Genomic DNA, 27,880 nt, shown 5'->3' on the forward strand with positions numbered 1-27,880 from the left:
ACAGCATGGGGAGAGGAGATGAGAAGGGAGTAGCTGCACGTGCACATGGATCACTTGCATGCCCACTCATTGAAATGCATGCCCAAGACATGGCATTAGAATTCTCAGAGCATTCCCATGAGGCTTGCCCTTTTGCTGTACTGATGCCCTCCTAATTACTTTGTCTCTGATGTGATGTTGGTGGGGACTCCTCTCTTGTGTGCATTTCTCTTGTCAGGTCCCTGTGCTGATCTCATCATCATCATAATAATTCACCAATAACAAACCCAATTTTTTTTTTTTTTTTTTAAGAGAAAGATAGCACGTTAACTGATTCGTTTATTTCATTTAGAAATAAACTTAATTAAAAATATGTATCAACTAGAATTTGAACTTGGGTCTCGAATACCAACCACCAAACCCTTTGCCGCTTGCTCTAAGGACGGTCGGTCCCAATCTCCATTAGTAAGCACCTAATAAGTTCCTAAATATGTTGTAGCTGTAATAATACCCTAACATTTGTTATATGTATGCATATATAAGCATGTACTAGTTTTTGCTATCATTGTTTAGTCATTTGAAGCTTGTGTTATGGCGGAAACCAGATGAACTACTATCAATATACATTAATAGGAGAGGTAACAAGTAGAAATTTAAAGTAAAAAAAAAAAAAAAGAAGCAATGTTTGATAGAATAGCATGGTCATGAATAGGTGAACTAATACATTGCTCATGAAATATTAGGTGATATGTGAAGTGAGAGGAAATTAAAGAAGTTTAGGAAAAGGAAAATGGAAGGTAGGAAGGAGACACAAGAAATGGCTTCTAACCCAATCATTGCAGCATCCTATTGATTGTAGAGAGTGAAAAAAAAAAAAAAATCAGAACAATCTACTCACAAGAAGAAAATCTATGGCTGTTATTTAATAATTTTATATCATCACTAGTACACATAAAATGCTTTTTAATAGACCCCAATAATTTGAGAATATTTGTTAGGTTGCACACAAGGGAGTTGCATACAGCTGGCTATTTTGCTTAACTATGCCTTATAAATGAAGGCAAAACTTGTATTGATTAGTGATGTTAAGATAAGGCAAATAAAATCTCAAAATACACAACACCATGAAAAACAACTTAGGAGTTAAAGAATGTGTACCCTCATGCTTCTGAACATAAATAACATGAAAGAGAAGATATATACTAAAAAGGCTTTTGCTTATTTACCTCTTAATACTATCTCAAACAAACTTTGAAAGGAAATATAAAGTTGATAAATAATTAGGGGCTTTTTCCTAACTTTATATCCTATGGATAGTCCAATCAGCTATCAATTCCAACAAGAGTCCTACTAAAAAAAAGTGAAGCTACAATATTGCCATGCCAGCTAGGGCAAGAACATCAATCAAATCCACAAGTTAGTTGGGAACTAATATTGTCTCTACACATGCATTGACCTATTTGCCCTTGATGTTGGGAACAATATATTTATTTATTCAAAAGAAGAATTATTGCACTGCATCCTCAAACAAAAGCCTAAGGCCCGTTTGGTTAGGGGATAAGCGGAGATAACAAAAGTTATTCTCGCTATTCTGTCAAACGGAATAAAATTTGGCTAGGATTTTTTATTACGGTCAAATCTTGCTATTCCCGGTTATCCCGGAATAGCAAGAAATTTGCTATTCCACAATTTTGGTGGAATAGCACTATTCTAATGCTTAATTTCAAACTTAATTAAAATTATAAATTAAATTAAAACTAAATTATATAAATATAATATGTTATATATTATAATACATTATTTTTATTATAAAATTATTAATTGTACTATATTAATACATATTATTTATATTTAAATATTATAATAAAATTTAGAGTAAATTATATTTAAATATTATAATAAATTCTTTTTATTAAATTTAAATTTAAGTAGAATTTTTAAAAAATTTATAAATTTATTATAATAAATTATTTTTATTAATTGTTCCCACCCCTATTTTTATTTTAAAAATTGAAAAATTAAAAATTTAAATTTTTAAAATTTATAATCTCAAAATTAAAGTTTATAATTTTAAATTTTAAATTTTAAATTTAAATTTTGATATTTTAATTTGAAATTTAAAATTTGATATTTTATATTTTTCAAATTTAAATTTGATCTTAAATTTAAAGTTTGAAATTTAAAATTTAAAATTTTGAATTTAAAATTTGAGATTTTAAATTTCAAAATTTGAAATTTCAAAGTTAAAATTTTAAATTTAAAAATATATATTTAAAAATTTAAAAATTTAAATTCAAATATAATAAGAGGATAATATGATTATTTTTTATTTATAAAACCCACTATCTTTCTTATTCTATCTTACCTAACCAAACACTTTCTTTTTTATTCCCAGAAATAATCAAATTTTCATCCAAACGCAAAATTCATCTAATCCCCGCTTATACCTCAATTTATATCTATCCTTAGAATAGTCACTTTTTACTTATCCTCGAACCAAACGATACCTAAGAGCTTGTTTGGCCCCAGCTATACATGAATTGTTTAATAAAAAAATGTTACCTGATGGAAAACACTATGCTGATACATCTTCACTAGTTTTCTTTTACAGTAACATCAGAAACACAGAATTTACACTCCTGGTTTTGAGATTCAGAATCTCTTTTTTTTCCTTTCAGTTAGAATAGAAATTCTAAATTTTCCTTTTTGTGAGGTGCTCTACTATGAATGTTAATGCACAATCTAAAATTTTTAAAAAAACCTTCATTTTAGGACCTCCATGATTAGAAGACACTATAGACCAGAGTCCCTGCAATAGTTCCTACATGAACAGGGGTGAATGGATGCAAATAATAAATATCATCAAATTTGGGCCTGCAGATATCTCAAGTTTTTGTCCAAGAGAGATAATATTGCAAGAGGTTCATATCAAATGTGCATTCCCAGTGAGAATATCAAAAAGAAAAAGAAAAAGAAAAAAGCATACAAGTACCTCAACTAACATTTTGCCTGGTTTACCAAAATTACTCGCATTCCATTAAAATTTATGTCTCTATAAAAGTAAATTAGTAACATCAGATTTATCTTAAACAATCATACCACACAAGAACATGGAAGATCTTCTATCTACACAACTACAATTTAAGACATAAGCTAAGTGATGCAGAGGTAACGAAGCTGCCGTATAACTCATCTAGTGTATTTTTCCCATTTAGGAAGAAAGTTGCAATTAGGATTTTACAAATTCAGATAAGAAAAGAGGAGAGATAATGAGATTAAGGTCAATCGATAAAGCTCACCTCTCGTGGAAATCATTCCACGCTACAGCGATATAAGGCTTTGGGTACTCAAAATCGACCATGGTTTTTGGAAAAAGCAACTTTTGAATTCGAGGAGTTTCTATGCAACAGCAATCCCTTCTGAGTTGAGTTCATTGATTTGAGGCTTGGGCTCCAAATCGATGAACTGGTTCGACTTGCTTGCTAGATGGGATATACTGACTCTTCCTTGCCTTTTAATGTAGTCTGCAACGGCCTTCATTTCATCCTCTGAGATGTATATGTATTTCCCTCGTTCATCCATCACACCAGATAATCTCCCTGCAAAGGAAAAACAATTTGTACTTTGAAAAAAAAAAAATGTAATGTTGATTTTCGTTAATTTAGTAGAGCTAATTAGTACATATCTAGGTTGAGAAAATTATTATTAGCATATCAAGGTGGTAGGGCTAGGACTCATATGACTTTCTCAGGGTGAAAATAAGACAGAGGGTTATAAACTGAAGTTGGGAACTCCAAAGAAAACTAGCTATTAAATAGAGGATGAGCTCCATGGTGAAAAAGTGCAGAGAAGTGCTTGAAAACAATACCCATGCTTTCCAAATTTGTTATTCGATTGATGCAGTCCTGCAAAAAAGGCAACGAGGTCAAGTAATAGAATAGTAAATGGCAATAGCAACAAAACAGATGTTCATGAACTTAAGGGAAACACACCATCAGAAATAGTAAAACAATTTTGCCCCCCAAGTTTTTCACACGTGTCCCAACCTTTTTCAAGAATTTCAAATAACTTTATAACTAACGGACTAGCAGTTGTCGAGAAAATTGAGGAACAATTTTCAAATTATCAGAAAACGAAGGGATCTAACTTATACTTAGTTCTACTTCACAGCACAGTCTTGCATGATTTTATTCGAGGAATTCCTAATATACAGCACTATAGGAGAACCATTTTGAACAACCGCAAAAGAAGAAAGCAGCATCTTTGTTATCACTCGTATAGAATAGATAAAAGTACAACTCATACAGGGATAGGAATGAAGCTAAAAGCCTAATGCTATATACCCACGGAAAAAGCAAGAAAAACAAAAAGTAATAAATAGGACAAATGGCTAATGAAAAGCAATCTAACTCAGAATCAATGCAGGGACCTGAATTGTAGTCACTTGTCAGGCTATTTTGCTTACCTGAGTCCGTAGCTTGAATTCTGCTGCAAGGTCCTCAAGAGGAACACATTTCTCTTTCTGAAAAAATAGCATAACAAAAATCAGCAATATACCTTTATTTCATTTTTCAAGCTACAATTGTCATGTAGTTAAACAAGCAGATGCTGAACAATGAAAGTCCGACAACGAGAATATAAAGAGAAAAGGTTGATCAGTGACCACATCAAAACAAAGAGATGTAGTACTATAGGTCTTGACCATAATGTCTATTACTCGGTTATTGTTTCACAAGCTATGCAACTGTATGTATATCCAACAATAAAATCGCTTTAAAAACTGAGTTGAAGGTGACAGAAGGGGTACCTTAATGTATTCCACAAAATTAAAAAGTAAACCCTGACCCTCATCTTGCATCTCATTCTCTGTTGTACCTTCAGCGTCAACAGAAAATTCCCCTTTCCACTTCTCAAACTCTAAAGCAGCAGCCTCCTCCTCCTTGGCCTTCCGAGCTAGGGCTTCTTCTTCCTAAATCAATTAACAAGCCTCTAAGCAAAATATCAATAATAACAACACAAAAACAAGATGATTCCAAAAATATGCAACCAATATTACTCATGAATATGCCAACAAATATGAATATGCGAACAATCTATTCACCATTAAACGATCTTGTGCTTCACGCTCTTCATCCTTTTTCCTCCGCATGTCCGCATAACGATCTTGCTTAGTTTTTCTTGATTCACGTGCTGCTTCCTCAGCCTTAATAAAATATGTCAATGTCCGAGTAATTTTGGAGTTAAATAGAACAAAGCAAAGAAGCAAAAAATTAACTTAATCTACCTGGCGCTGAGCTTCACGCTCTTGTCTTTTCTTTTCCTTCTTCTTTGATGCCCTAGCCACATAATTTTCCTCAGGAGCTTCTTCATCACTTTCAACAACAGCTTCTGTAAAAAATCAAGCTATCAACAAATGTTACAAGAAGATGCCATGATTTACAGTAAAAACTAAAATAATAAAGACTCATCAGTTTTAATCCGATTAAATTGCAGCAAGAATTTGATAGTTGAAATGCAACTCAACTACTAATAATTCAGTACCCAAAAATACCAACTATAGTACCACCAAAGAGAATGCTAATCATATTTCAGTTAATTTTACACAAGATTTAGCGATATCAAAGTTAGACATAATAGGAGAGTACAACAGCTAAATAAAGGAAAACAATAAAGGCTTCAACTTGGGGAAGTGGAGAGTTAACTACCATCGAAGCTGGTTGAAGCAGCGGATGAACTTGCGGCGGCTGGTCTCCGGCGCATACGGCGGGCACCAGCAGGGCGTACTACTCGTTCTTCCTGTAAGACATAAATTATCATAAATAATGTATATCTTGGCTACATAAGAAGATGAACAATAAAAGTGAGCAATTGCCGCCCCATTGAACAGTAAATTTGATAGAGGGAATGAGTCAGAAATCAATCAATTCTCTTGCAAAGAAGATATTAAAATTCATCATCAGACCATGAAAACACATATCATACAATGGTTCATTCGCGATAGAAGGATCAGGATGATCTTTAGTACAAGGCTTATGCAACAAAAGCAAATAATGCAGATCAGCTTTTCAGATAAAAGTTAGACTCAGTGACCTATCCCTAAATTATTGCCCTAAATTTGAGCCTGTAAAAGATCAATTCGGGTAAATTTGGTCATCCTAAACCACCTATTGAGTTAATTGGAGTATCTTTGGCCCACGATTCTCCTTTTATTTTGTTTCTAATTCTTCTCCGCTCTAATAACTTGTAGCGAAATTCCCTTGATTCAAAGACATACTATTGAATTTCTTTACGATGATGAAAACAGTTTAAATTGATAAAAAATGCGATTTTTCCATTACTTAGCATGATGCAATACTTATATCTAGTATAACTCAAAATCCTCATTAATTTCACGTAATTATTCAGGAATTTCTAAAATAGGGAGAAAAATCGGCATAAATAAGATTAGGCAACACGCATCGCACAAAAAGATAATCATAATACGAATAAATTCCAATAAATTCCAAAAATTTCCGAAAAAGTGGGAAACATCGAGGAAAAATAGTAACAAAGGGGATCATGGTTTGGGAATTCACCATCTGCGGCTGGGGCTCTCCCTCGTGCTCGTGCGGCGACCGCGCGATCTGCCGACGCCGCCACCAGAGGAGGGGGACTATGGCGACGACGAGAAGCATGCTAAGGACGAGGGCGATGATCTCCTCCATGGCTCTCGCTGTCCTTTTTCTCTCTCCTCTCTCTCTCCGATCGATCGATCGATCGATCTAATTGGGGACGACGACGACGAGGAGGGGGAGGAGGGGTTAGGGTTCGTAGGGATCGATGCAGAGTTGGAACGGGTAGACCGGGTCTTTTACTTCGCCCGGTTGGAGTTCGGCTCGGGTGTAGACCGGGCTTTGGTTCGGTGGAGCGGGTTAGTTTTGGTTCGGGTAAGACCGGATCCGTGAATACATTTAATAGCGCTGGATCTAGGTTCATTTCCGACTCAGTAGTGATGCACTCATGAGTCGCGAACAGCTTTTTTTTTATTTTGGATAATAATAATACAAATAATGCAAATATCATCTAAATTGTGTCTGAATTATAGTTCACAAATTTCATTTCACGTATAATTAGTAACAAACTGTTTTAGTCGACAAAGTTTAGATGATCGTCACGCTCTTAGCGCGCACATGTATATGTAAAGCTTAAAATTTTAGTGAAAAGCATATCGCTTATTTTTTTGTAGCGTTACACAAATAATACTTTGTCCAATACTGGTACACCATATTCACAATTTTAGGCAATTTCAACCATGAAAGGTAAGTTTATAAAGTTTATGAGGATTCGAGATGAAAAATTTATATACGAAGTTTCAAATACCAAATTTGCGAGGTAAAAAATTTACAAATACTTAAATTTAAAGAGTCTTCTACTTCTAATCCATTTTAGCACAACAATTCTGAGGGCCCAAAAACCTTTCATGCAATACATTTTCGAACACCTCCTTACTCATGGTTTTTGTCGAAATCAAATATGGATAGTTTTAAAGAAAAAGATGTTTTAAAAATTAATTACTAGAGAATCTTCGAATTGTTCTGTACAAATAGCATTTTTACAGAAACTCCAATCACATCAGACGCATCACGAGTACATTGAGAACGTGATTCAACATGAAATTCAAGCTTTTTAATACCACCAAACATTCCCTAAATATCAAAATCTACATACATTAATTAGGGACTAAATGAAAATGTTGTACAAAAGCAGAGAAGGCTAATTTCAGAATGTACAGAATCAAAATTTTCCAGCAAAAACTCTGCATCTTTCTCTGCTCCTTTTTTTTTCCTTCTATTTTCATTACATAATAACTTCTAACAAACTAGGAGAATTTCTATCAAGATCTCCAAGAACTTGAAAATAACATAGATTAGAATCTTCTTATTAGGCCACTTGAATTCGGTTCTCCGGCACGAGAGCAGCTCCAGCTTCTTCGGTTGGGGCGGCGTGTGATGATCTCGACCTCGACGGCCTCGACGACCTTGCGGAAGAAGAGGGAGATGATGAGTTCTTGCTTTTCTTACGCTTCGATTTTTTCGGTGCTCTTCGCAAATCTGTCGGAGAATTATCTGTACAGTTTTCTGCAGCTGGTTGCAGTTCCTGGGGCTGCTGATTATTATCTGCTAAAACAAATGGTATTGGTGTTTTGTTTTTTTTTAATCTTATTACAACATGAAGTTAAAATGGATAAGTGGTGAACAGTTTATGGATAAATAATAGACTTTTTATTCTTTGGCTAAGGATAGAATTTTGAGTAACATAGGAAAAAAAAAATGTATTGCATTATTATGTTAATAAATCTACAATAATATTGCTAGGCAAGTATATAAGATTCAACCATGCACAGTGGTTCTCAATTATGTTGTAACATATCTACATCAATCATAAATCCAAGTCTAAATTATGGAGGAATCAAACTTTACAAATTGTTTATTTCTACAAATCCTTGAAGTTTCATGAAGTCCCACAAGTTCTTCTTCCTCAAAATTTTGCAGATATTGTAGAAGCTAAATAAAAACATGTTTAAAAGCAATTAAAGTGTGATTAATTGCATTGTGATTATTACCTTGAGAAAACCAAGAGTTTCCCATGGATTGGCCAAAGTTGCTGAAAGATGTTGATGAGAAATCAGATGATGTCTTAAACTCATTCATCTGCGCAGATAAAAATTAAGAAAAAAAAATGTAAAAAAAAAAAAGAAGAAAAAAGAAAAATTAGAACAATTTCTTTCAATTTCATATTTGTTTGATTCATTATTTTTCACACCCAGCTAGGGGCATTAGCAGATGATCCATCCCAACCAATGTGTGCCACGTGTCTCACATCTGTTGGGTACCCAATTTCCATCTCATGCTCCTTCACAGCTACCCCAAAAAAAAAAAAAAAAAAATGCTTTAATTCATGGGCTTTTCTTGTATTCTATGTAATAAATAACATGCATTAACTGAGCTTTAAATTTCTTCTCAGATCAATAAATCAAAGGTGGGGCCCACATCAAATTCATTTCTATATATGATAATATATGAGAATAATTTATTCAACCAAAAAAAAATGTAGCATGATGTATAAGAGAAAATGATTGGATAATTATAATTACTTACCTCTATGGAGATATTAAGAATATGGTTCTTTGGGAATGTTGGTTCTTGTTCTTTAAGAAGTGTTTGAACAAAGAAAGATTCTCCCTACACACTCCATCCTTATTCATGTTTCTTGGGATGTTGATTAGGTGATGCAATAATAAAGGAACAAGAAAAATACATGCATTATTGTGTTTAGTCAATGAAAAGATTAGAGAGAGAGAGAGAGAGAGAGAGAGAGGTTTTATGGTTCTTAGAATTAGAAGGTGAGATGGGGGGGGGGGGGGGGGGGGAGATGGGATTAAAAGAGGGGTTATTACTTAATTTTAATGCAATTAAAATGGTTGGGAAAATGTGGTGGTAACCCGGGCTCCTCTCTTTCTCTTTCATGTTAGAGAGAGAGAGAGAGAGAGAGAGAGAGAGAGAGTCATGTCACATGTGGTTTGTTTTATTTAAGGACATGTATTGTACTAATGTTTTTGTATTCATTAAATTAATTTGATTTTGTTAAATATAAATATTGACAAAAGTATTGTTTTTTTTTATAGTTTAAATTTTGAAAGAGAAGTAATGATTTCATACATTATTAACATAATATTAGAGAAAGAGATTCAGCATAATTAGAATTTCATCAGTTAAATTTTTATCTAACGACACAAATAAAGAAATAGAAATTATCGCATGCACTCCTGCACCATGCACTATATTTTTAAACATTTTAGTTTAAAAAATTTAAATTGAAAATATAATTTTTTATATGTATTTTATAATATTTTGAAAAAAGAATCTAATAAATAACAAAATGAATTTTTGAATATGCATGACTCATATGGGAAAAGCAGGTGGATACAAGTAACTCCAACAGAGCAATCTCAGGATAAATTGTAAATATATATTCCACTCTTGTATTTTTCCATCTTTGTCATAGTAGTTGTTGGGGGGTCATGGCTCCATCTAACCACATGGGGTTTTTTTCTTTATTTTGTATTTTTTTATTTTTATTTTTTTGCATAAAGAGAATTGGTATTAGGTAACAACAAACCAAGTAGGTAACAAAGAGACTAAAGTTTCTTTTTCTTATTTATGTTATGGACCACGCGGAGAAAACAAGGAGACAAAGGCGAATAACTTAGGATATAAGCGAGCCGAACACAAGTGATATCGTAAGTTCGCGTAGTACGCAAATTTCCACCTTTGATCTCAAACTTTTCTACTTGATCTGAGCACTCGCTGTCAAGCTAAACACGAGCGAACTAATCTCCGCTCAATCTCAGCTCCCTTATTTAACAAGCCAATGTAGTGGAAAAATAAAATAAAATAAAATAAAAGGGTCCCACTTGAGATACCATTTAACATAATGTTTTGGGCTGGACCGATATATCGACCATAATGGGCCGCAAATCGGGCCAAAAATTAAAGCAATCTTTTTTCTGATGGGCCGGATTGGGCCCATTAAAGAGTACGTGGTGGACCTTGGGCTCCATCATATTCTCTATTTTGTTTTTCTTGATTATATCTTTTCAATGTTTAATTTTTTTTATTTGAGTTATTATAGTAAACTATATTGAGAATTTTATTAAATTTTATATCTTTGTTAACTATTCAAAATATTTTTATTCGCTACTTGTTAGATATTTTAATTTGGATACTACAGGAAAAGTTATCAATGTGGTTGAGACTAATATAACACCTTTATAAAATGTGCGTATAAACTGATCAAAAGTCTGTATATTATATTTATCTACGTTATATAGTATTTAAAAAAATTTTAGCGGTACTCATTTCAAAATGGAACATAAATGATGGGTGTATCAATACGTTTTTTACTTACTTTTCTTTTCATCATTTGTAATATAAAACTTGTTCCTCATTGTATCTAGTTAAAGTTCAAAAGCTTAAGTCACATGAGATTCCACAAATTCGCACGCATACTAATCAAATAATTAAGATCCCTTTCCAACCATTTTTAATGTTCCATGCATGTTGATTCAGTACGAGAATGCTTTTAATTTTTTAATCTTCTAATGAAACATGCACTGTACAATTTTTTGTTATTTTTTAAACCATTATATGTTTATGAGAAGTAATTGTTCTGAAGTTTTTTAAAAAAAAAATAAAAAAATAGTGTTTTGGTTATAAAAACCCTCATGAAAATTTATTTTTTTAAAATTATTTTCATATTTTTCTGAATAACTAAACACCGCTTAATTTGTTTTTTTTGAGAATAGGTAGCGCGCTACCTGCTTCATTCATTGATGGATGAACTAGGCTACAGAGGTGAGGCAACTAGAGCCTCAGATGAAAACAAGGAACACCTAGGGTCTCGACCAAAAAAAAAAAAAAAAAAAAAAAAAAAAACAACCTGCTAAGGTCCACGTGGTCTACTGCCGTCGGAGGAGGATTTCCCACGAAAGTAACAACTGCTTTAACCTCAGTACAGCCAGAGTCGGATCCGGTAGGATGTTTCAAAAAATCAGATCATTTCTGATCTTCCAAATGGTCCACCAGCAAGCAACTAGTTCCGGAAGGCTGTTGCTCTTGTTATACCGTCCTTTCCTGGTCGCCCACCTATCCCAGACATGATATACGTCGTCATCTAGCTCACCCCCCTGCACGCCCTCCACCCCCCTGCACGCCCTCCACCCCCATGACCATGATGAACTTGGTAAAAACACATTGAGTAAACAGATGGTCCACCAACTCATCATGGGCACTGCATAGTACACAAAGTGTGTCGCCAGTCCACCCTCTCTTTACAAGGTTATCAGCTGTGAGATGCCTTTTCTTTAGGACAAGCCAGCAAAATACTTTGACCTTTAGAGGTATTCGGAGTCTCCAAATCTTGATAGCCCGTCCGTCCCTTGTTCCCCTGTCGCTCAACATGCCGTAGGCCGATTTGACCGAAAAATCACCTTTGGCACTCCATCTCCACCATAACCTATCCGGTCTCTGCACAACTTTATACATACCAATCTTATTCTTGAGAGCCAACAGGTTGGCTGCCAACCCTGTTGTAGAAGCGAACTCATCGCCCAGAATTCTATCCCATCTCCAGTCCTCACTATCGAAGCAATCCCTAACCAAGAGAGGTTTACGATTCGTCATCGTGTATATCTCCGAAAAAGACGTCTTCAGAGCTGATTCCCCGCACCATCGATTAGACCAAAAGTCTATAGAGCTCCCATTGCCCAACTTATAGGATACTCCCCAATTGAAGATAGCATTGGTGGTTAGGACTCCCTTCCACCAATTCGAGAAGGGTCTAAAACATTTCCCTTCTCGAAGAGGACGTCTTCTTTGGTAATATAAAGCTCGGATAATCTTGACCCACTGCAGGTGTGGAACTGTGTGAAATCTCCACCACCATTTGGCCAGGAGAGCCCGATTCATGATATCGACATCCAGAATACCAAGCCCGCCTTCGATTTTGCTCAAACAGACATTCTTCCATGCTACTAAACATCCCTTGCCAGCGGCACTTCTATTACCCTTCCAGAAAAAGTCTCTACGTAAGGCTTCAATACTCTTGATTACCCATTTGGGCATCTTGAACACCGAAAGAAAGTACAGCGGTAGATTGGTAAGAACGGCGTTGACCAAGATGAGTCTGCCCCCTCGTGATAGAAGCTTGGCTTGCCATCCATCAATTCTATTCCGCAATTTCTGAATGATCCCTCTCCATACCTCCTTAGTTGGGGGTCTAGGGGAAAGAGAGAAGCCTAGGTAAGTGGTAGGGAGAGTACCCATTTTACAGTCGAGCAACTGCGCGAGCCTTTCCGCTTTGCCCTCAACCTGTCCAAGGTAGTAGAGTTCTGACTTCTCGCTATTAATTTTCATCCCCGAAGCCCACTCAAAAAGACACCACATCAAGCTGAGATTTTGCATATTTTTTTTTCTAGCCTCCAAGAAGAAGAAGGTACCGTCTGCGAATTGTGTGAGGGTAATTTTGCTTTCGTCAGACGGCCCAATACCCATGAAGAGGTTATTAGAAGTGGCCTCATTGGTCATTCTGGCCAAGCACTCCGCCACCATGAGGAATAGGAGTGGTGATAATGGATCTCCTTGGCGAACTCCTCTTTTCGTCTTAATCCACTTGGTCGCCTCACCATTAACCAATATGGCTACTTTCGCGTTGCACACACATTGCTCGATCTATCCGCACCATTTTAAATCAAATCCCCACCACTGGAGGACACTGAAAAGAAAGGGCCAGTGTATTCTATCGTAAGCTTTTTCGAAGTCCACCTTTATGCCGACCCTCTCGATTTTCTTCTTACTACCCCACCCCAGAATTTCCGAAACAGTGACGAAAGCGTCAGTGATGCTCCTCCCTTTCACAAAAGCTGATTGAGTCGGGGAAATTAGGTCACTCAAAACCTCTGCGAGTCTATTGGCTAAGACCTTCGACAGTATTTTCTGGATGCCGTTGAGGAGGCTAATTGGTCGAAAGTCGTTCGCTTTCTCGGCCCCTTCCTTCTTGGGGATTAGGCAGATAAAGGTGTAGTCGATTGGTGACGTAGACATCGTACCCTCATAAAATTCCTAGAACAGGTTGAGTAAATCACACTTAATGGTATCCCAAAAGGTTTGGTAAAACCTTAGTGGGAACCCATCCGGGCCCGGAGCTTTATCACTTCCCAGTTGGAAAACCGCTTTCTTTATTTCAGTAATGTTGAAGTGCTCCGTAAGCCTCCTGAGCATAGGAGCCGTAACCCGCTTTGTGGAAAAAAGCCTACTCCAATCCCCGAAATCAGCTGACCTCATCATGTCTGTCGAGTAAAGCTCTTTAAATTTATGATAAAAGTAATCCTTTTTGTCCTTCTCTGTTTGGTAAACGAGTCCGTTATCGACAACCACCCCGATCCTGTTAGCTCTTCTTCTTCCATTAGCTATACTATGGAAGTATTTAGTGTTGGCCTCGCCCTCCCGTAACCAATGCTGATTAGCCCGGGATCTCCACAGGGAAGCTTCATCGTTAATAACACGTCTTAATTTCTCTTTTAACTTGTCTCTTTTCGCGATCAGTTCTGTTGATAAAACACACTGTTCCTCAGCAAGGTCTATCTGTTGTATCTCATCCATTAGGGAATTTTTAAGCCCTCTAATACTGTAGAACTCGTTATTGCACCATTCCTTAATTCTATGTCGACAATGTCTCAACTTTGCAGTGAAAGTAAGCACAGCTGAGTTTTTTGAGGCTCCCTCCTTCCACCAATCAGGTAGCTTGGTTATAAATCCCTCATGGTTGAGCCAAGCTTCCTCGAACCGAAAAAGTTTATTCTTCCCTTTGTTCATCCTCTCGACGGTTAAAAGAATGGGGCAGTGGTCCGACGTGATGCGGGGGAGAGCTTCCACCTTGGTCAACGGAAATTCTAGGTCCCACTCCGTCGACACTAGGAATCGATCGAGTTTCGCGAGGGTTGGGTTATCTTGCATGTTGGACCAAGTGAAAGATTGATTAATCATAGGTTGGTCGATCAACGCTAGCTTCCTGATAAGGTCATTGAATAACGCCATAGCTTTAACACTCCAGGTCTTCCCCCTACTTTCCTCCAGTTTCCTAACGCTGTTGAAGTCCCCGCAAATGATCCATTTCCCTACACACTGCGATTTAAGCTGTGCCAACTCAGCAAAAAACTCCTCTTTCCCGTCCCAAGATGCTGGCCCGTACACATTAGTTAAATAAAAGCATTTCCCCGACTTAACGTGAGACAGAAGAGTAGTAATCGAAAACTTTCGCACTAAGACATCTCGACAAACAAAGAAGCGCGAGCTCCAGCACGTGATGACGCCGCCGGAGGCGCCCTCCGCTTCAAGATAGATGCACTTGTTTAGGAACGAGCCACCTATACTACGCAAAAAGGAGCCCGACACAAGACTCACTTTAGACTCCTGAAGACACACAACGACATTACAAAGCTTAGACACTACCGCCCTAATGGCGTTACGCTTAGAGAGGCTGTTAAGGCCCCTTACATTCCAACAACAGACACTGAACATAAAAATAGGTACAGACACCCCCACAACTAAACCCCAAAAAGGTGCGAACTAAACCCTACACACACCCCGCCTAAACACGCTGATCTAAGAACAAGGCGAAATCCTTCGCCTCGGCTTCACCCAGGCTCACACTGCACCTACGGCTCTTCCGAATGATTTTCTTGACGAAGAAGTCACCCCCACTCCCTTCACCACCCTCGCGTTGGTTGGCCTTCCTTGACATAGCCCGGTACAGAACTGAAGTCTTTCCAGCTTGCGCAAGACGTTTGCTGACTCGAGGTACAACAAGATCCGTCGGCGCATCGCCGATGAGCAGGGGCGCGATCCTATTGTAGCTCTCCTCCGAACCCTCAATCCGTCCCTTGTGACCTTCGCCCACCTCCCTGCCATTCTCAGTAAAAGAGAAGAACCCCTCTTGCTCGCTGACAGTCTCTACAGGTGAAAGGTCCACGTCATTTCGACCTTCCCCAAAACCAAGCGATAGGCCTTCACCACTCAGCTCCCCATATCCACTATATTGCAGCTCAGACCTCCCCCACGGCCCAACGAATGGCCCAAAGAGTGACACATGGTGGAGAACCCCACTTGGCGTCCCCCCCACACGCCAACAACTAGCCACATGGGCCAAATGCAAGTGTCCATTCTTGGGTCCACCCGTGATTATCCACTTGCAGCCCATTCACTAAAGCTATTGACTCCTCCCTAGCATGCATCTTCACGTGGCCGAAACCACCCATCATTAAAGGCCTAGTAGACCTCTCAGCCATCATCAATGCAACTCCTAAGGAATGGTTAAGTCCTGGCAAGACTTTGGGTTCCAAACCCACTTTGAAATTACCCACTTCCCTAGGCATCCATCTCGTAGTAAAGGAGGTGGAGGAGCTTCTAGACAGAGAATGGGAAGGTGACTTCCCCAAGGCTTCCTCCCTACGCAATACCAGATTAGAGCAATTCTTTTTCAGGTTCGCCGTTGCCTGCACGAGCTTCAGTCTCGGTAGCTTCGCCGCCCTTTGGGATGTCTCGGGACTCCCACCACCGCTCACCACCCTTTGATTGTCGCCACCGGAGATCGTTACGTGCCATCGACGTCCGCCGCGCACCTTCGTCCCAGCCACCTCTCGGTCATCTCCGCCCTTCGTCTCCTTCCGTCCCCAGGTCGGGCGATTACCGTCACCCAGCTTCATAGTTCCGCCCCTGACCCGCTCTATCCGACGACTCGCCCAACCAGCTGGTGGTGATCGAGCCCCCAGCGTCCGCCGCTCACCTTCTCCCCACTGCCCGGATCTGCCCCTCAGTCTCTGAGTCCGGCGGCTCACCGGATCGGGTGGGGATGGACGAGCCTCTCGCGATGCAACCACTTCCTCCACCTCGCTCTCTCCCGCTTCCATCTCATCTTCCGCGTCCTCCTGTTCCTCCTCACCGCCGTGGTGATGGGCGTTGTCAGCGTAATCTTCATCAATCTCCCCTCCCGCTGGTCCGTGCTGTGGCGGCTGTGGCGGCTGTGGTAGTTCTCCACCCAACTCTCAAGGTAGGTCATGACGGCGAAGCGTTCCTCGCCCAACACAATGGACAAGTTTTGAGGAACCTCGAGCAGCGAATCGAGAGCAACCNTCCTTCCGTCCCCAGGTCGGGCGATTACCGTCACCCAGCTTCATAGTTCCGCCCCTGACCCGCTCTATCCGACGACTCGCCCAACCAGCTGGTGGTGATCGAGCCCCCAGCGTCCGCCGCTCACCTTCTCCCCACTGCCCGGATCTGCCCCTCAGTCGTCGATCCTCTCCCAACTCTCAAGGTAGGTCATGACGGCGAAGCGTTCCTCGCCCAACACAATGGACAAGTTTTGAGGAACCTCGAGCAGCGAATCGAGAGCAACCTGACAACGAAACGCCTGCAAATCCGTAGTGGCTCTGGAGACTGCGTCCGCCTTCACGAACCGGCCGAACCCCCCTACGATCGCCGCCACCCTTGGGATGGTCCAGCATTCAAAGGGGAGATTAATCAGTCGAATCCATGCTCGATACCTCGCCCGATGCGGCTGGGCATTCCAGTGCTCCCCCACGGGTAGCATCGCAGCCAGAAGTCGCCTAAAGATAGCACTTCTCTCTTAAGAAGATCAGCAGCAGAGACCCACTCCGGCAAGAAGATGGCAAAGTCCCTCTCCCTGTACCGAGCAACTGCAAAGTCATCAGTGTACCCCCCAAACCTTCGCGCCATCGCATTTTTGATAGTGGACACAGGATCCAGGCCGAGATTTGCAGGGCGCAAGACATCTGCGAGTATCACGTTGCGGCGTAACTCCTGCCGGCGGAGGTACTCCTCTGTGTAAGGGACGAAAACCTTCGTCGCCGGGATCCGACCCGGGCCTCCCCGACGCTGGTAAGGCCGATACATGCCGTCGATCACCTTGTAGTCCTTCTTACGTAAGCACTAGAATGCACGATGACCAGATCTTCGACAGTTCCGGCACCTAACTGGATCCCGGCAATCAGCTACTAGATGATCCGTAGCCAAGCACCGAAAACACGCCCTGGCGAGTCGCTTTGACGAATGCCCCTGGGGAACACAAAGTTTCTTGGGTGGTTTGACAGGGTGTGGATGGGCTGGCCTCCCCCTCCGCAGCAGCACCTCTTTAAAGGTCGCTCGAGTGCCGCAGGTGGAGTTACTATCCCCACCTTCCAACCTGCGTCGCCCTTCCCCCTGTCCTGAGTCGGGAAGCAGCCCGTCTTTCCGTCTCGGCGATCGACATTAACTCCCTTCCTTTGCTCGATGTCAGTTCTCTTGCCGAAAGCATGCAAAGTCCCTTTGTCTTCACCCTGGCTTCTCAAATCCTTCGAAGCAGCTTCGATCTCCTCGTCCGCCGCGTCTGCTCGAGATGAAGGCTTGCCTCTTAGAAGTCCATTAACTCTCTCAAGTAATAAATCTTGTCCATCTCCCCGGGTAGGTAGAGTGCTTTTCTTTCCATCAATGTCCCCACCCACCTTCGCTAGAGCCTCCCCAACCTCATGGTCCTCATCTGCCCACACCAACTGCTTCTTGATCTTCTTCCCCTTCGAATTCGCCTTGCTTCGTTCTCTCTCCATTACCACACCGCTTAATTTGTTATTTCTCGATATGAAATGTTTCTAAGTATTCATGGAGTATATGATATCGAAACATGATATTTTCTTTTAAAAAAATTATAGAGAGAAATAGTGATCGTACATGTACGTAGTATAAGAACAGAAAATTCTTAATTCAAATAAAAAAGAAAATCTGAGTTTAAATTTTGTCAAACTCTTACAAGTTTGTAAGGGTGAAGCTGTTATTTCACACTTTACAACAATATCTTGTTCTATTTTATCCAGCTTATTAAACTTAGCTGTATCCAGCATTATTAATATTTACTTAACTCAAAAGTACATAGTATGAGGTGTTACAATCTTTTGTTTTTTAAATAATCTTTGGAATCTGAGATCATAATTAAGAAGACGTGTGACCTGATATTATAGATTATAGATTGAGAATTATGTTTAGGCATATATAAGCAATTATTTTCCTCCTCAGATTAATTAATGCTCATCGAACAACGTGCGTCCCAACCAAACCCATAATTAAAAATAAAAGCTGAGTCCATAACCTCACATGTAAACATTTGTGGAGAACATATCTGGGCTGATCAAAACTGAAGCACTTTTATAAATGCCCTACCTGAAATATTTTCTTTTATTTTTTTTTAATTTCATCAAACTAAAAACTGTTAAATATAAAAATGTTTAAACACCGTTCTCTAACAGCTTAAGCTTTTAGAGTACAACGGTTGTTTCACATGGTATCAGAGCAGGAGGTCCTGAGTTCGAGTCATGCCAGGCTCCTAGCATATTAATTTCCTCCCATTTAATTCAAGCCCACGTCATGGGCCGATTAAAAAGTCTGGAGTCCAGATACGTGAGGGGGAGTGTTAAATATAAAAATATTTAAACACCGTTCTCTAACAGCTTAAGCTTTTAGAGTACAACGGTTGTTTCACATGGTATCAGAGTAGGAGGTCCTGAGTTCGAGTCACGCCAGGCTCCTAGCATATTAATTTTCTCCCATTTAATTCAAGCCCACGTCATGGGCCGACTAAAAAAGTCTTAAGCCCAGACGTGAGGGGGAGTGTTAAATATAAAAATATTATGCTTAAGCTTTTAGAGTACAACGGTTGTTTCATATGGTATCAGAGCCGAATACTAGCCAGACAAAGTGCTACACCAACGGATTTGGTGGGAGCCACCTCTTGAACCTGCAGGAGCCACCTCTAGAATCTGACATCGGCTGGTAATGGTCCTGGTCTGTCTGTCTATGATCTGGTTTGGACTCTATGATCTGGTTTGGACCCGACGAGGACGTCAGGGTTTAAACAGGGGGAGTTTGTAACGCACCAATAGTCCCACATCATATGGGATACTAATTTCAATCAGTTTATATGAGACCTACACGCTAATAGTAATAACTTGGCTTAAGCATTTTGGGCCAGTGGTTTGGGCTCAACGAGTTATTGTTGCTAGCGGGTAGGGTCGTTAAAATTGTTAAGCTTTTAGAGTACAACGGTTGTTTCACATGGTATCAGAGCAGGAGGTCCTGAGTTCGAGTCACGCCAGGCTCCTAGTATATTAATTTCCTCCTATTTAATTCAAGCCCACGTCATGGGCCGACTAAAAAGTCTCGAGCGGGGAGTGTTAAATACAAAAATGTTTAAACACCATTCTCTAACAGCTTAAGCTTTTAGAGTACAACGGTTGTTTCATAAAAACTTCTTCTAAAAGGTCTATATGTAATTTTTGTTTAATTTATAAACCTAAGAGTATAATTAGCAAAGTATGAAGGGACTTGTTTGCAATTTTTGTTTTTTTTTTTTCCAATCCCTGATCACTTGTTTTTTGTCCAGCCTTAAAGAAAATTTTTAACCATAGGTGTTGTCCCCACCACAGTCCTTGTAAACCTATAAAATAAGATTGATACTATGGGTACTCAATAATGTACCCCAAAATAGAATAAAAAGAGATTCCACACTAAATGGTCCAAAATAGAATAAATGGTTTAAATTTTCTAAAATTTTATCAATAAAAAGTAAGGTTTAACTTTTTTTTTTTTTTTTGACAAAATGGTCCAAACTTATCAAGAGAACTTCATTGAAAATGATAGTAAATCATCTGCAACATAACCCTCTCCAAAAAATGGTTTATTTTTACAAAACTATATCATTCAGACAATTTATTGTTACTTTTCTAGGATTGTGCTAATAATTAAAGTATATATAAATCCAAAGTGTTTTATTTTTTCATTTTTACTAATTATACTAAAATTACACTTGTACTGATATTTTGAAATGTCAAACATTTTACCCTGCTGTGAGGTGCATATGAGAGTACTCATAGCACTACTTTTGTATTAAAATGAGAGGAAAAAAAAAAAGGAAAAAAGAGAAACACACATCCCACCTTCCTCAGTTACTTTCAAGTCTCCTCTAATTTCTTCCAATTCTTAAATGAATAAAAAAATAACCCCAACAATATCCCCGTTTCTTCCCCCTTCTTGCTTCTTCTTCTTCTTCTTCATCTTCTTCCCCTTCTTCTTCCTCTTCGTTTCTCAACAAATTTTGCATAACTTGACAAATTCTCCTCTATGTTATCTCCGTATATCCTCCTCCTCCCACACAGACACTGCTTAACAGTTTGATTAATTCCTTCTAACTCTTCTTCTGCTTAGATCGAGCTCCTTGATCGGCCAAGCCAATATGGAGTTCGTGGCGTCGATCATCGACAACGTGTTCCGGCCGCTGAAGGACTTCTTCGCGCGCTCGTTCGGCTACGTCGCGTCGTGCGGCGACTACGTCGCGGCGCTGGCCGACGAGATGAACGAGCTCAAGAGCAAGCGCGACGACGTCAAGCGCATGGTCGACGCCGCCGAGCGCCAGGGCATGGAGCCCACCAGCCAGGCACGTAACATCAAAATATTAAAACACCGTTCTCTGACAGCTCAGGCAGGTGCAGGTGCATGCATGCATGCATGCAGGGAATAGAGATATTTGAAACTTTGCGGTGCGTGCAGGTGAAGTGGTGGCTGGAGAGCGTGGCGGCGCTGGAGGAGCACGCGGCGAGGATCGAGGAGGAGTACCAGGAGCGGGCGCGGGCGCCGCCGGAGCAGGCGGCGGGGATATCGATGTGGTCGACGTACCAGCTGAGCAAGCTGGCCGACGAGACCCTGGCGGAGGCGCGGAACTGGAAGGACAAGGGCGCGTTCCAGAAGGTCGCCGACGACCTGGTGCACGTCCGCTTCGAGGAGATGCCGACGGTGCCGGCGGTCGGCATGTCGCACCTGCTGGAGCAGCTGCGCGCCTGCGTCGTCGGCGACGACGACGTCGGCATCGTCGGCATCCACGGCATGGCCGGCGTCGGCAAGACGGCGCTGCTGAACAAGTTCCACAACGAGTTCCTCGCGGGCGCCGCCGACGTGAACGTCGCCATCTACATCGAGGTCAGCAGGGACTTCGACCTGGACGAGATCCAGAAGGTCATCGGCGACCGCCTCGGGCTGTCCTGGGACCGGAAGTCGCCCAAGGAGCGCGCCGTGGTGCTGTACAAGGTGCTGAGCAAGATGAACTTCGTGCTCCTGCTGGACGACCTGTGGGAGCCGCTCAACCTCCGGATGCTGGGAGTGCCGGTGCCGAAGCAGCGGTCCAGGAGCAAGATCATCCTGACCACCCGCATCGAGGACGTGTGCGACCGGATGGACGTGCGGCGGAAGATCAAGGTGGACTGCCTGCCCTGGGGCGAGGCGTGGGAGCTGTTCCAGGAGAAGGTCGGGGAGGCGCTGGTGCGGTCGAATCCCGAGATCCGGCGGCACGCGGAGGAGCTGGCGGCCAAGTGCGGGGGGCTGCCGCTGGCGCTGATCACCGTCGGCCGCGCCATGGCCAGCAAGCGGACCGCCAAGGAGTGGAAGCACGCCATCACCGTCCTCCGGATCGCGCCCTGGCAGCTCCTCGGCATGGAGGGCGACCTCCTCCGCCACCTCAAGCACAGCTACGACAACCTCCAGAACGACAAGCTCCGGACCTGCCTGCTGTACTGCTCCCTGTTCCCGGAGGAGTTCTCGATCTACAAGGAGTGGATCATCGGGTACTGCATCGGCGAGGGGTTCATCGACGACCTCTACACCGAGATGGACGAGATCTACAACAAGGGCCACGACCTGCTCGGGGTGCTGAAGACGGCCTCCCTGCTGGAGAGAGGGGACGACGAGGATCACATCAAGATGCACCCGATGATCCGCGCCATGGCGCTGTGGATCGCCTCCGAGTTCGGGGCCAAGGAGACCAAGTGGCTCGTCCGCGCCGGGATCGGACTCAAGGAGGCTCCCGGGGCCGAGAACTGGGGCGAGGCCGAGCGGATTTCGCTCATGCGGAACAACATTCACGAGCTGTACGAGACGCCGAACAGCCCCAGTCTGAAGACTCTGATGCTGCAGGGGAACCCCGCGTTGGAGAGGATCTGCGACGGCTTCTTCCGGTTCATGCCGTCGCTGCGCGTTCTCGATCTCTCGCACACTTCGATCGGCGAACTGCCGTCGGGGCTCAGCGCCTTATCCGGCCTGCAGTACCTCGACCTCTACAACACGAACATCCGGTCGCTGCCGCAGGAGCTGGGAGCGCTGGTGAACTTGCGGTTTCTGCTCCTCTCCAACATGCCCCTCGCGACGATCGCGAGCGGGGTGATCGGCAGCCTGGCGATGCTGCAGGTGCTGTACATGGATCTGAGCTACGGGGACTGGAAGGTCGGGACCGCAGGGACCGGCGTCGAGCTCCAGGAGCTCGAGGGGCTGCGGCGGCTGAAGGCGCTGGACATCACGATTCAGACGGTCGACGCCCTGCAGCGGCTCTCGCGCTCGCACCGGCTCGCCGGCTCGATGCGGAACCTGCTCATGAAGGGGTGCGGCGGCTTGACGAGGATCCAGTTGCCCTCCAGTGATCTCTGGAGGAACATGAATGGATTGAAGAGGGTGTGGATCGTGGGTTGTGGGGATCTGGAGGAGGTGGTCATTGATGGGAGCAAAGACGGTGACGAGATGCCCGCTCTTCCCAGCCTACAAAGTGTCAACTATCAGGGAAGAGGGAGCTTCATAGATGATGAATTGCCTATTCTCCCTAGCCTGCAGAGTATCATCCTTCAAGGCCTGCAAAAGGCTAAGATCATCTACAAAGGTGGGTGTGTGCAGCACCTCACCTCCCTGGACGTTTGGCTCTGTATCGGATTGGAGCAACTCATTACTTTCGAAGATGCCGTCGACGGCGAAGCGGACGGAGAAGAGCCAAGGGTTGTCGCGGCGTTCCCTGCTCTCAAAGAGCTGCACCTCAACCGTCTCCCGAACTTCAAGAGCTTCAGCGACAGTCGGACTTTGCTGGCCTTCCCCGCACTGGAGAAGCTCACCATTGTCGAGTGCCCGAAGCTGAAGAAGATCGAATTGGACGCGAGGGAGCTGCAGGAGATCCGCTGCAGCCTAGAATGGTGGGATGGGTTGGTGTGGGGTGATGAAGAGGTCAAATCTTATTTCGCGCCGCTCGTCAGACAAATTTTGTGTTAGTTGGTATTGTTCTCACCTATCCAACTTCTCTCCCTCTAATTTTCTTTTCTTTTCTTTTCTTTCCATTGATTATGAGTTTAGATCCCAAAGTTTGATCTCGATTTCAATCGCCGCATCGTGTCCTCAGAGCGTCAATTTGATAATTTTTTAGTCCCTAAAATTTATTTTGCACAGAAGTAAAATCATCCAATAGATTGGTAAAAACTTTGTAAATTGTCAAATTGGAACTCTAGGAATGTAGTTGGAATCTGGGCTACACTTGGAGGACTAAGCTCATTAAAATTCTTTTCTTTTGTTCTACATTTTTTGGGTTCAAATTTTTTATGTGCTAATTGGAGGATTCATTTCTCTCTACTTGTAGGATAGAGAGTATGATTGTTTGAGCCCTGCATTATCTGCGGCTTAAATTTTGTTCTGTTTGAGAGACACAGGATGTATTAGATTCATACTATGAATGAATCATGTTGAGTAGCATATCGTACGGTTACATTCTTTTGTAGATTTTGCCAGTTCTGAGAACTAAGAAAACTTACTGCAGCAACAGATGTGATAAGAGAATTACTCTGATTTTGTATTTTGGTTCCCATCCCTTTCTGAACATGGTTTTTTATACTTCCAGTTCTATGTTAATATGCCTCAATTCTGTATTCAATTCTTTGTAATGATCTTGGACTTACTTTACTTAGATATGCAATAGGCCAGTACTACAGCATTGTGTTAACATAGAAGCTCAGCTTTAGATCTTGTGTGTTTTATGTGTAACTTGTGTGATTGTACATTGCGAGCCACATCGAATGGCTCATGCGAGCCATTCGATGTGGCTACCAACTATTCAAAATTTTTTTGATAGAAGAAGCTAGAGACCTTCAGTAAAGGCAACACCCGTCCCCGGCAACCAAGACCCACCTTGTATCAGCGCGGCCACCGTAAAGGCCTTCGCCACGTTCGGATCGGTGATCACGTGATACCGTGGCCATCGCACCCGCCCGGCGGTCCCTGCCCCAGGCCCGCGGTTCTGATACTCCCCGTAGAACAGGGTCTTCAATGCGAAGTCGCCATTCCACTCTAACCACCCTTTCGGGGCGATGTGATCGTCGATAAACGACTGCATGAACAGCGTCTTCGAATACGCCTTCCACGGCCGGCCGAGGTACGACGGAATGGCCTTCTTGACGGGCGAAAGGTCCGGCCCGGGCAACACCTGGCAGTTCTGGATGGAGGTGGCGGTGCTCTGGTTCGGGTCCTCGCGGCCTTGGGCGGTGATCGTGTTTTCTTGGTTCGGTAACGGCTTACGCGCGATGATCTGACAATTCTGGATCACTACGGCGGCATTGCCGAAGATGAAGTCAATTGTGCCGGATATGTGGCTGTCGCGGTAGAACTGGCAGAGGGAGTGGGCGTAGAGGGTGTCCTGATAGCTGTCGATGCTGCAGGGGTTGATAGCAGCCTTATCGGCGCCGACGCGGAGGGCCACTGCCTGCTGCTTCTTTGGCCCAGCTGTGTTCTCGATCTTGAGGTCTTGGAGAATGAGTCCATCGCCTACAGCAGCTGAACAACAGTTCTAACGTCAACCAACTGCATTAAACAGTGGTGGTAGTTTAGCAAAAATATAACAGTTAAACTTGGTCTCTATGTCTTTACCTAATGTGGCGGAGTTGAAGGTGGTGGAGCCGTCGATGACGTTGCGGCTCCCGGTGATCACCGTCGCGCTCTTGCCGTCGCCGACGATCATCACGTTCTTCTTCGTCTTTCCTATATTGACGTTCTCCTTGTACACTCCTTTCTTTACGTAGATCACGTACCTTGCGCTTTTCCTGCCGTCCCGTGCTGCATCCACCGCCTCCTGCACCGTCGCAAACTTCCCGCTCCCGTCCTTTGCCACGATCACATCGGCCTGGATTCCTCCGTCGGCCACAGAACCTTCTAGAATCTTCCGGTCGTGGTGCGACAGCCACGAGGGGAACTTCTTGAACGTGATGACGTCGTCGTCAGCGACGGGGGAGACGGCGTTGAGAACGGCGAGCGCGGCGCTGGCCAGGGCATTGAGGGACTCCAATTGTGGCCCCACCGAGGCTTTCGCCGACCTGCGGAGGCCGTCGCGGCACGTGCCGTAGTTGGTGAGCACGGCGCTCACCCACGTGCGAGCATTGCAGCGGGCCGCCCCTCCGGCGACAGCCGCGAGCCGGTCTCGCGAAAGGTCCATCAGCTGCATGCAGTCAGAGAGAGCTGACTGCTGCTCCGGCTCGTTGATTCGGAGACGGACGTCGGACACAGCAGCTGCTGCAACATCTGGTACAGCGACTTATTCACTATTGCGGCCGGGAAATATTATCACCGGCGGCAGTAGAGACTGCAGCGTCAGAGACAATGGCGCTGCAGGACGCAGCGTTAGCATTAGGAGAGTTGGTACAAAGATCGGACAACTGAATAGGATTTAAAATAGAAATGTGATGAATGATAGCAAATCCGGTTACTGAGACGAGAGCGGCGAACAAGAACAGCTTACACATCCAACTACTCTTTCTGGTAGGAGGAGAGAGGAGGAGGTGGTCATGGGATGGTGGAGACATGGTGGGGATTAAGACTCAAAGATAAAAGATGTGCGTGCAAGTAAAAGGATAGCACTGCAATGGCCTTTTTAAACTGAGGAGATGGTGGAAGGATAAGACTCAAAACTTTTCTCAATAAGATTCCATGTTGACACGGATCTTCTCTAAAGCAAGTGGCAAAAAGTTTGGTGGTTGGTATCCGAAATTCAAATTTGAATCCTAATTTATTCACATTTTCAGCTACGTTTATTTCCAAATAAAAAAAAAAATAAAACAGATAGCGTTTATTTCCAAATAAGACTGCTTGGGAGAGTTGGTTTCCTTTTAGTTTTAGTGCTCCCTTTTGTTCTGTCACCAACTCACTCACTCTTGTAGCATATTTTTAATTAGTTGGATGAAATACTATTTATTTATTTATTTATTAATTTATCAAGTAAGAAACAATTAAGTAGATATAAAAATATACTCAAAACAAGAGATACTACCGAACCTAGATTCCCCCGCTCCCAGTTTTAGAACACGTTTTAAATCAAGGAGCTAGCCAGTGACCAAGCCAGAAATTAAAATTGGGAAAGGCCAAAATTTAGATTTGATGGAAAAAAAAATTCAATCTCGAATAGTAAAAAAAATAATTTGTCAGATTTATTGATAACAACAAGATGTTCAAAAAAGAATAAGACTGTAAGAGTTGAAGTGAAAGAACCAAGAAATTCGAAAAAAATTTGAGACACAAATTTTATTAAAAAATTAATTTGGCCCCCTAAAATTAAAATTTATAATATTTTAATTTTTATTATAAAAAATTTTTATATAATTTTAAAAAATTTAAGAAGGGCCATGACCACTGTGGGCCCCTCAATAGCTCCGTCCCCGGAGCTTCCTAAAGAACTGGCAAAGTAAATAGCTCCACTTTTTAGTTGGGGTGGAAACGAGCCGAGCTCGAGCCCTAAACGAGCTGTTTGAAATTCTTAACATCGTGCAATCTATAGTTTAATTTTTATAAAATATTATCTAAAATTTGATATAAAAAATATCTAATAGTTTAATATACAAAATGAATGCATAAAATACGATATTATAATACTTAAAAAAAATTAGGAAAAGCAACTCCGCGAGAAAGTGAAAAAGAGAGAAAGAGAGCAATTAGAGTAGGATTTTGTTAGTTTGGTTTTGTGGGCCCAATAATCTAAATTCTATATACATATAATTAAAATACATAATATATATTATTTTATATAATATCAATATAATATTATATATATATATATATAATATATATATAATATATATATATATATATATATAGAGTTTGTTTACTATATATATTTTTATGAGTATAAACCCCTTTATATATACTCATAAGTTTTCGACCGTTAGATCTATCTTTTGACTATTTTCATCCATTAAATTATACTATTCAACGAACCACCCACTCAATCTGGGGGACCACTATCATTCTAATCGCACATACCAAACTAAAAATTTATAAGTACATAAAAAAGTGTCTATATTTGTAAGAGTATAGCAGCCCGAGCCTATATATATAGAATTGGGTTACTATACTATTAATGGTACAAACCGCTTGCTATTAATTTCGGCCCTTGATGAAGGATGTGCGGTCAGGATATGATACTCCTA

The 27,880-nt window shown here is 41.9% G+C and overlaps 4 protein-coding genes across 5 annotated transcripts; 1 reads left to right on the forward strand and 3 right to left on the reverse strand.

Moving 5' to 3' along the window:
- Positions 2,990-6,820, reverse strand: LOC109713087 (DDRGK domain-containing protein 1). Its single transcript, XM_020237046.1, has 8 exons — positions 6,555-6,820; positions 5,685-5,775; positions 5,264-5,367; positions 5,081-5,182; positions 4,787-4,948; positions 4,445-4,501; positions 3,848-3,884; positions 2,990-3,578 (listed from the first exon to the last, which is right to left on the reverse strand). Exons 1-8 carry the CDS (start codon positions 6,681-6,683, stop codon positions 3,379-3,381), a joined length of 882 nt encoding a protein of 293 aa, XP_020092635.1. The 5' UTR covers positions 6,684-6,820; the 3' UTR covers positions 2,990-3,378.
- On the reverse strand, positions 7,541-8,885 carry LOC109713088. The gene is made up of 3 exons (XM_020237047.1): positions 8,839-8,885; positions 8,582-8,669; positions 7,541-8,135 (listed from the first exon to the last, which is right to left on the reverse strand). The coding sequence occupies exons 1-3, from the start codon at positions 8,860-8,862 to the stop codon at positions 7,900-7,902; spliced, it is 348 nt and encodes a 115-aa protein (XP_020092636.1). The 5' UTR covers positions 8,863-8,885; the 3' UTR covers positions 7,541-7,899.
- LOC109712681 (disease resistance protein RPS2-like) lies at positions 20,487-24,323 on the forward strand. 2 transcript variants are annotated; one of them, XM_020236409.1, is made up of 3 exons: positions 20,487-21,051; positions 21,165-23,696; positions 24,055-24,323. In XM_020236409.1, the coding sequence occupies exons 1-2, from the start codon at positions 20,851-20,853 to the stop codon at positions 23,691-23,693; spliced, it is 2,730 nt and encodes a 909-aa protein (XP_020091998.1). In that variant the 5' UTR covers positions 20,487-20,850; the 3' UTR covers positions 23,694-23,696; positions 24,055-24,323. The 2 variants fall into 2 exon arrangements, with proteins under 2 accessions (XP_020091998.1, XP_020091997.1); XM_020236408.1 differs by having other exon boundaries at positions 21,165-24,317.
- LOC109712682 (pectinesterase-like) lies at positions 24,544-25,982 on the reverse strand (the record flags this gene model as incomplete). The annotated part of the gene is given in 2 exon segments (XM_020236410.1): positions 24,544-25,241; positions 25,335-25,982. Coding segments are annotated over 2 exon segments (1,340 nt in total), but the record flags the coding sequence as incomplete, so codon positions are not given.

The sequence above is a fragment of the Ananas comosus genome, linkage group 7 (assembly GCF_001540865.1).
Source record: "Ananas comosus cultivar F153 linkage group 7, ASM154086v1, whole genome shotgun sequence".
In the NCBI taxonomy this organism is placed as follows: domain Eukaryota; kingdom Viridiplantae; phylum Streptophyta; class Magnoliopsida; order Poales; family Bromeliaceae; genus Ananas; species Ananas comosus.

Excerpts from the sequence above, each read along its gene's own strand:
- LOC109713087 (XM_020237046.1), bottom strand. The coding sequence starts at position 6,683 with ATGGAGGAGATCATCGCCCTCGTCCTTAGCATGCTTCTCGTCGTCGCC. Across the intron at positions 5,368-5,684 it reads TGCTTCAACCAGCTTCGATG|AAGCTGTTGTTGAAAGTGAT; the intron begins GTAGTTAACTCT and ends GATTTTTTACAG. Across the intron at positions 3,885-4,444 it reads AATTCAAGCTACGGACTCAG|GACTGCATCAATCGAATAAC; the intron begins GTAAGCAAAATA and ends CCTTTTTTGCAG.
- LOC109713088 (XM_020237047.1), bottom strand. The coding sequence starts at position 8,862 with ATGGAAATTGGGTACCCAACAGAT. Across the intron at positions 8,670-8,838 it reads AAATTGGGTACCCAACAGAT|ATGAATGAGTTTAAGACATC; the intron begins GTGAGACACGTG and ends TTATCTGCGCAG. Across the intron at positions 8,136-8,581 it reads AAACTCTTGGTTTTCTCAAG|ATAATAATCAGCAGCCCCAG; the intron begins GTAATAATCACA and ends TTGTTTTAGCAG.
- LOC109712681 (XM_020236409.1), top strand. The coding sequence starts at position 20,851 with ATGGAGTTCGTGGCGTCGATCATCGACAACGTGTTCCGGCCGCTGAAG. Across the intron at positions 21,052-21,164 it reads GCATGGAGCCCACCAGCCAG|GTGAAGTGGTGGCTGGAGAG; the intron begins GCACGTAACATC and ends CGGTGCGTGCAG.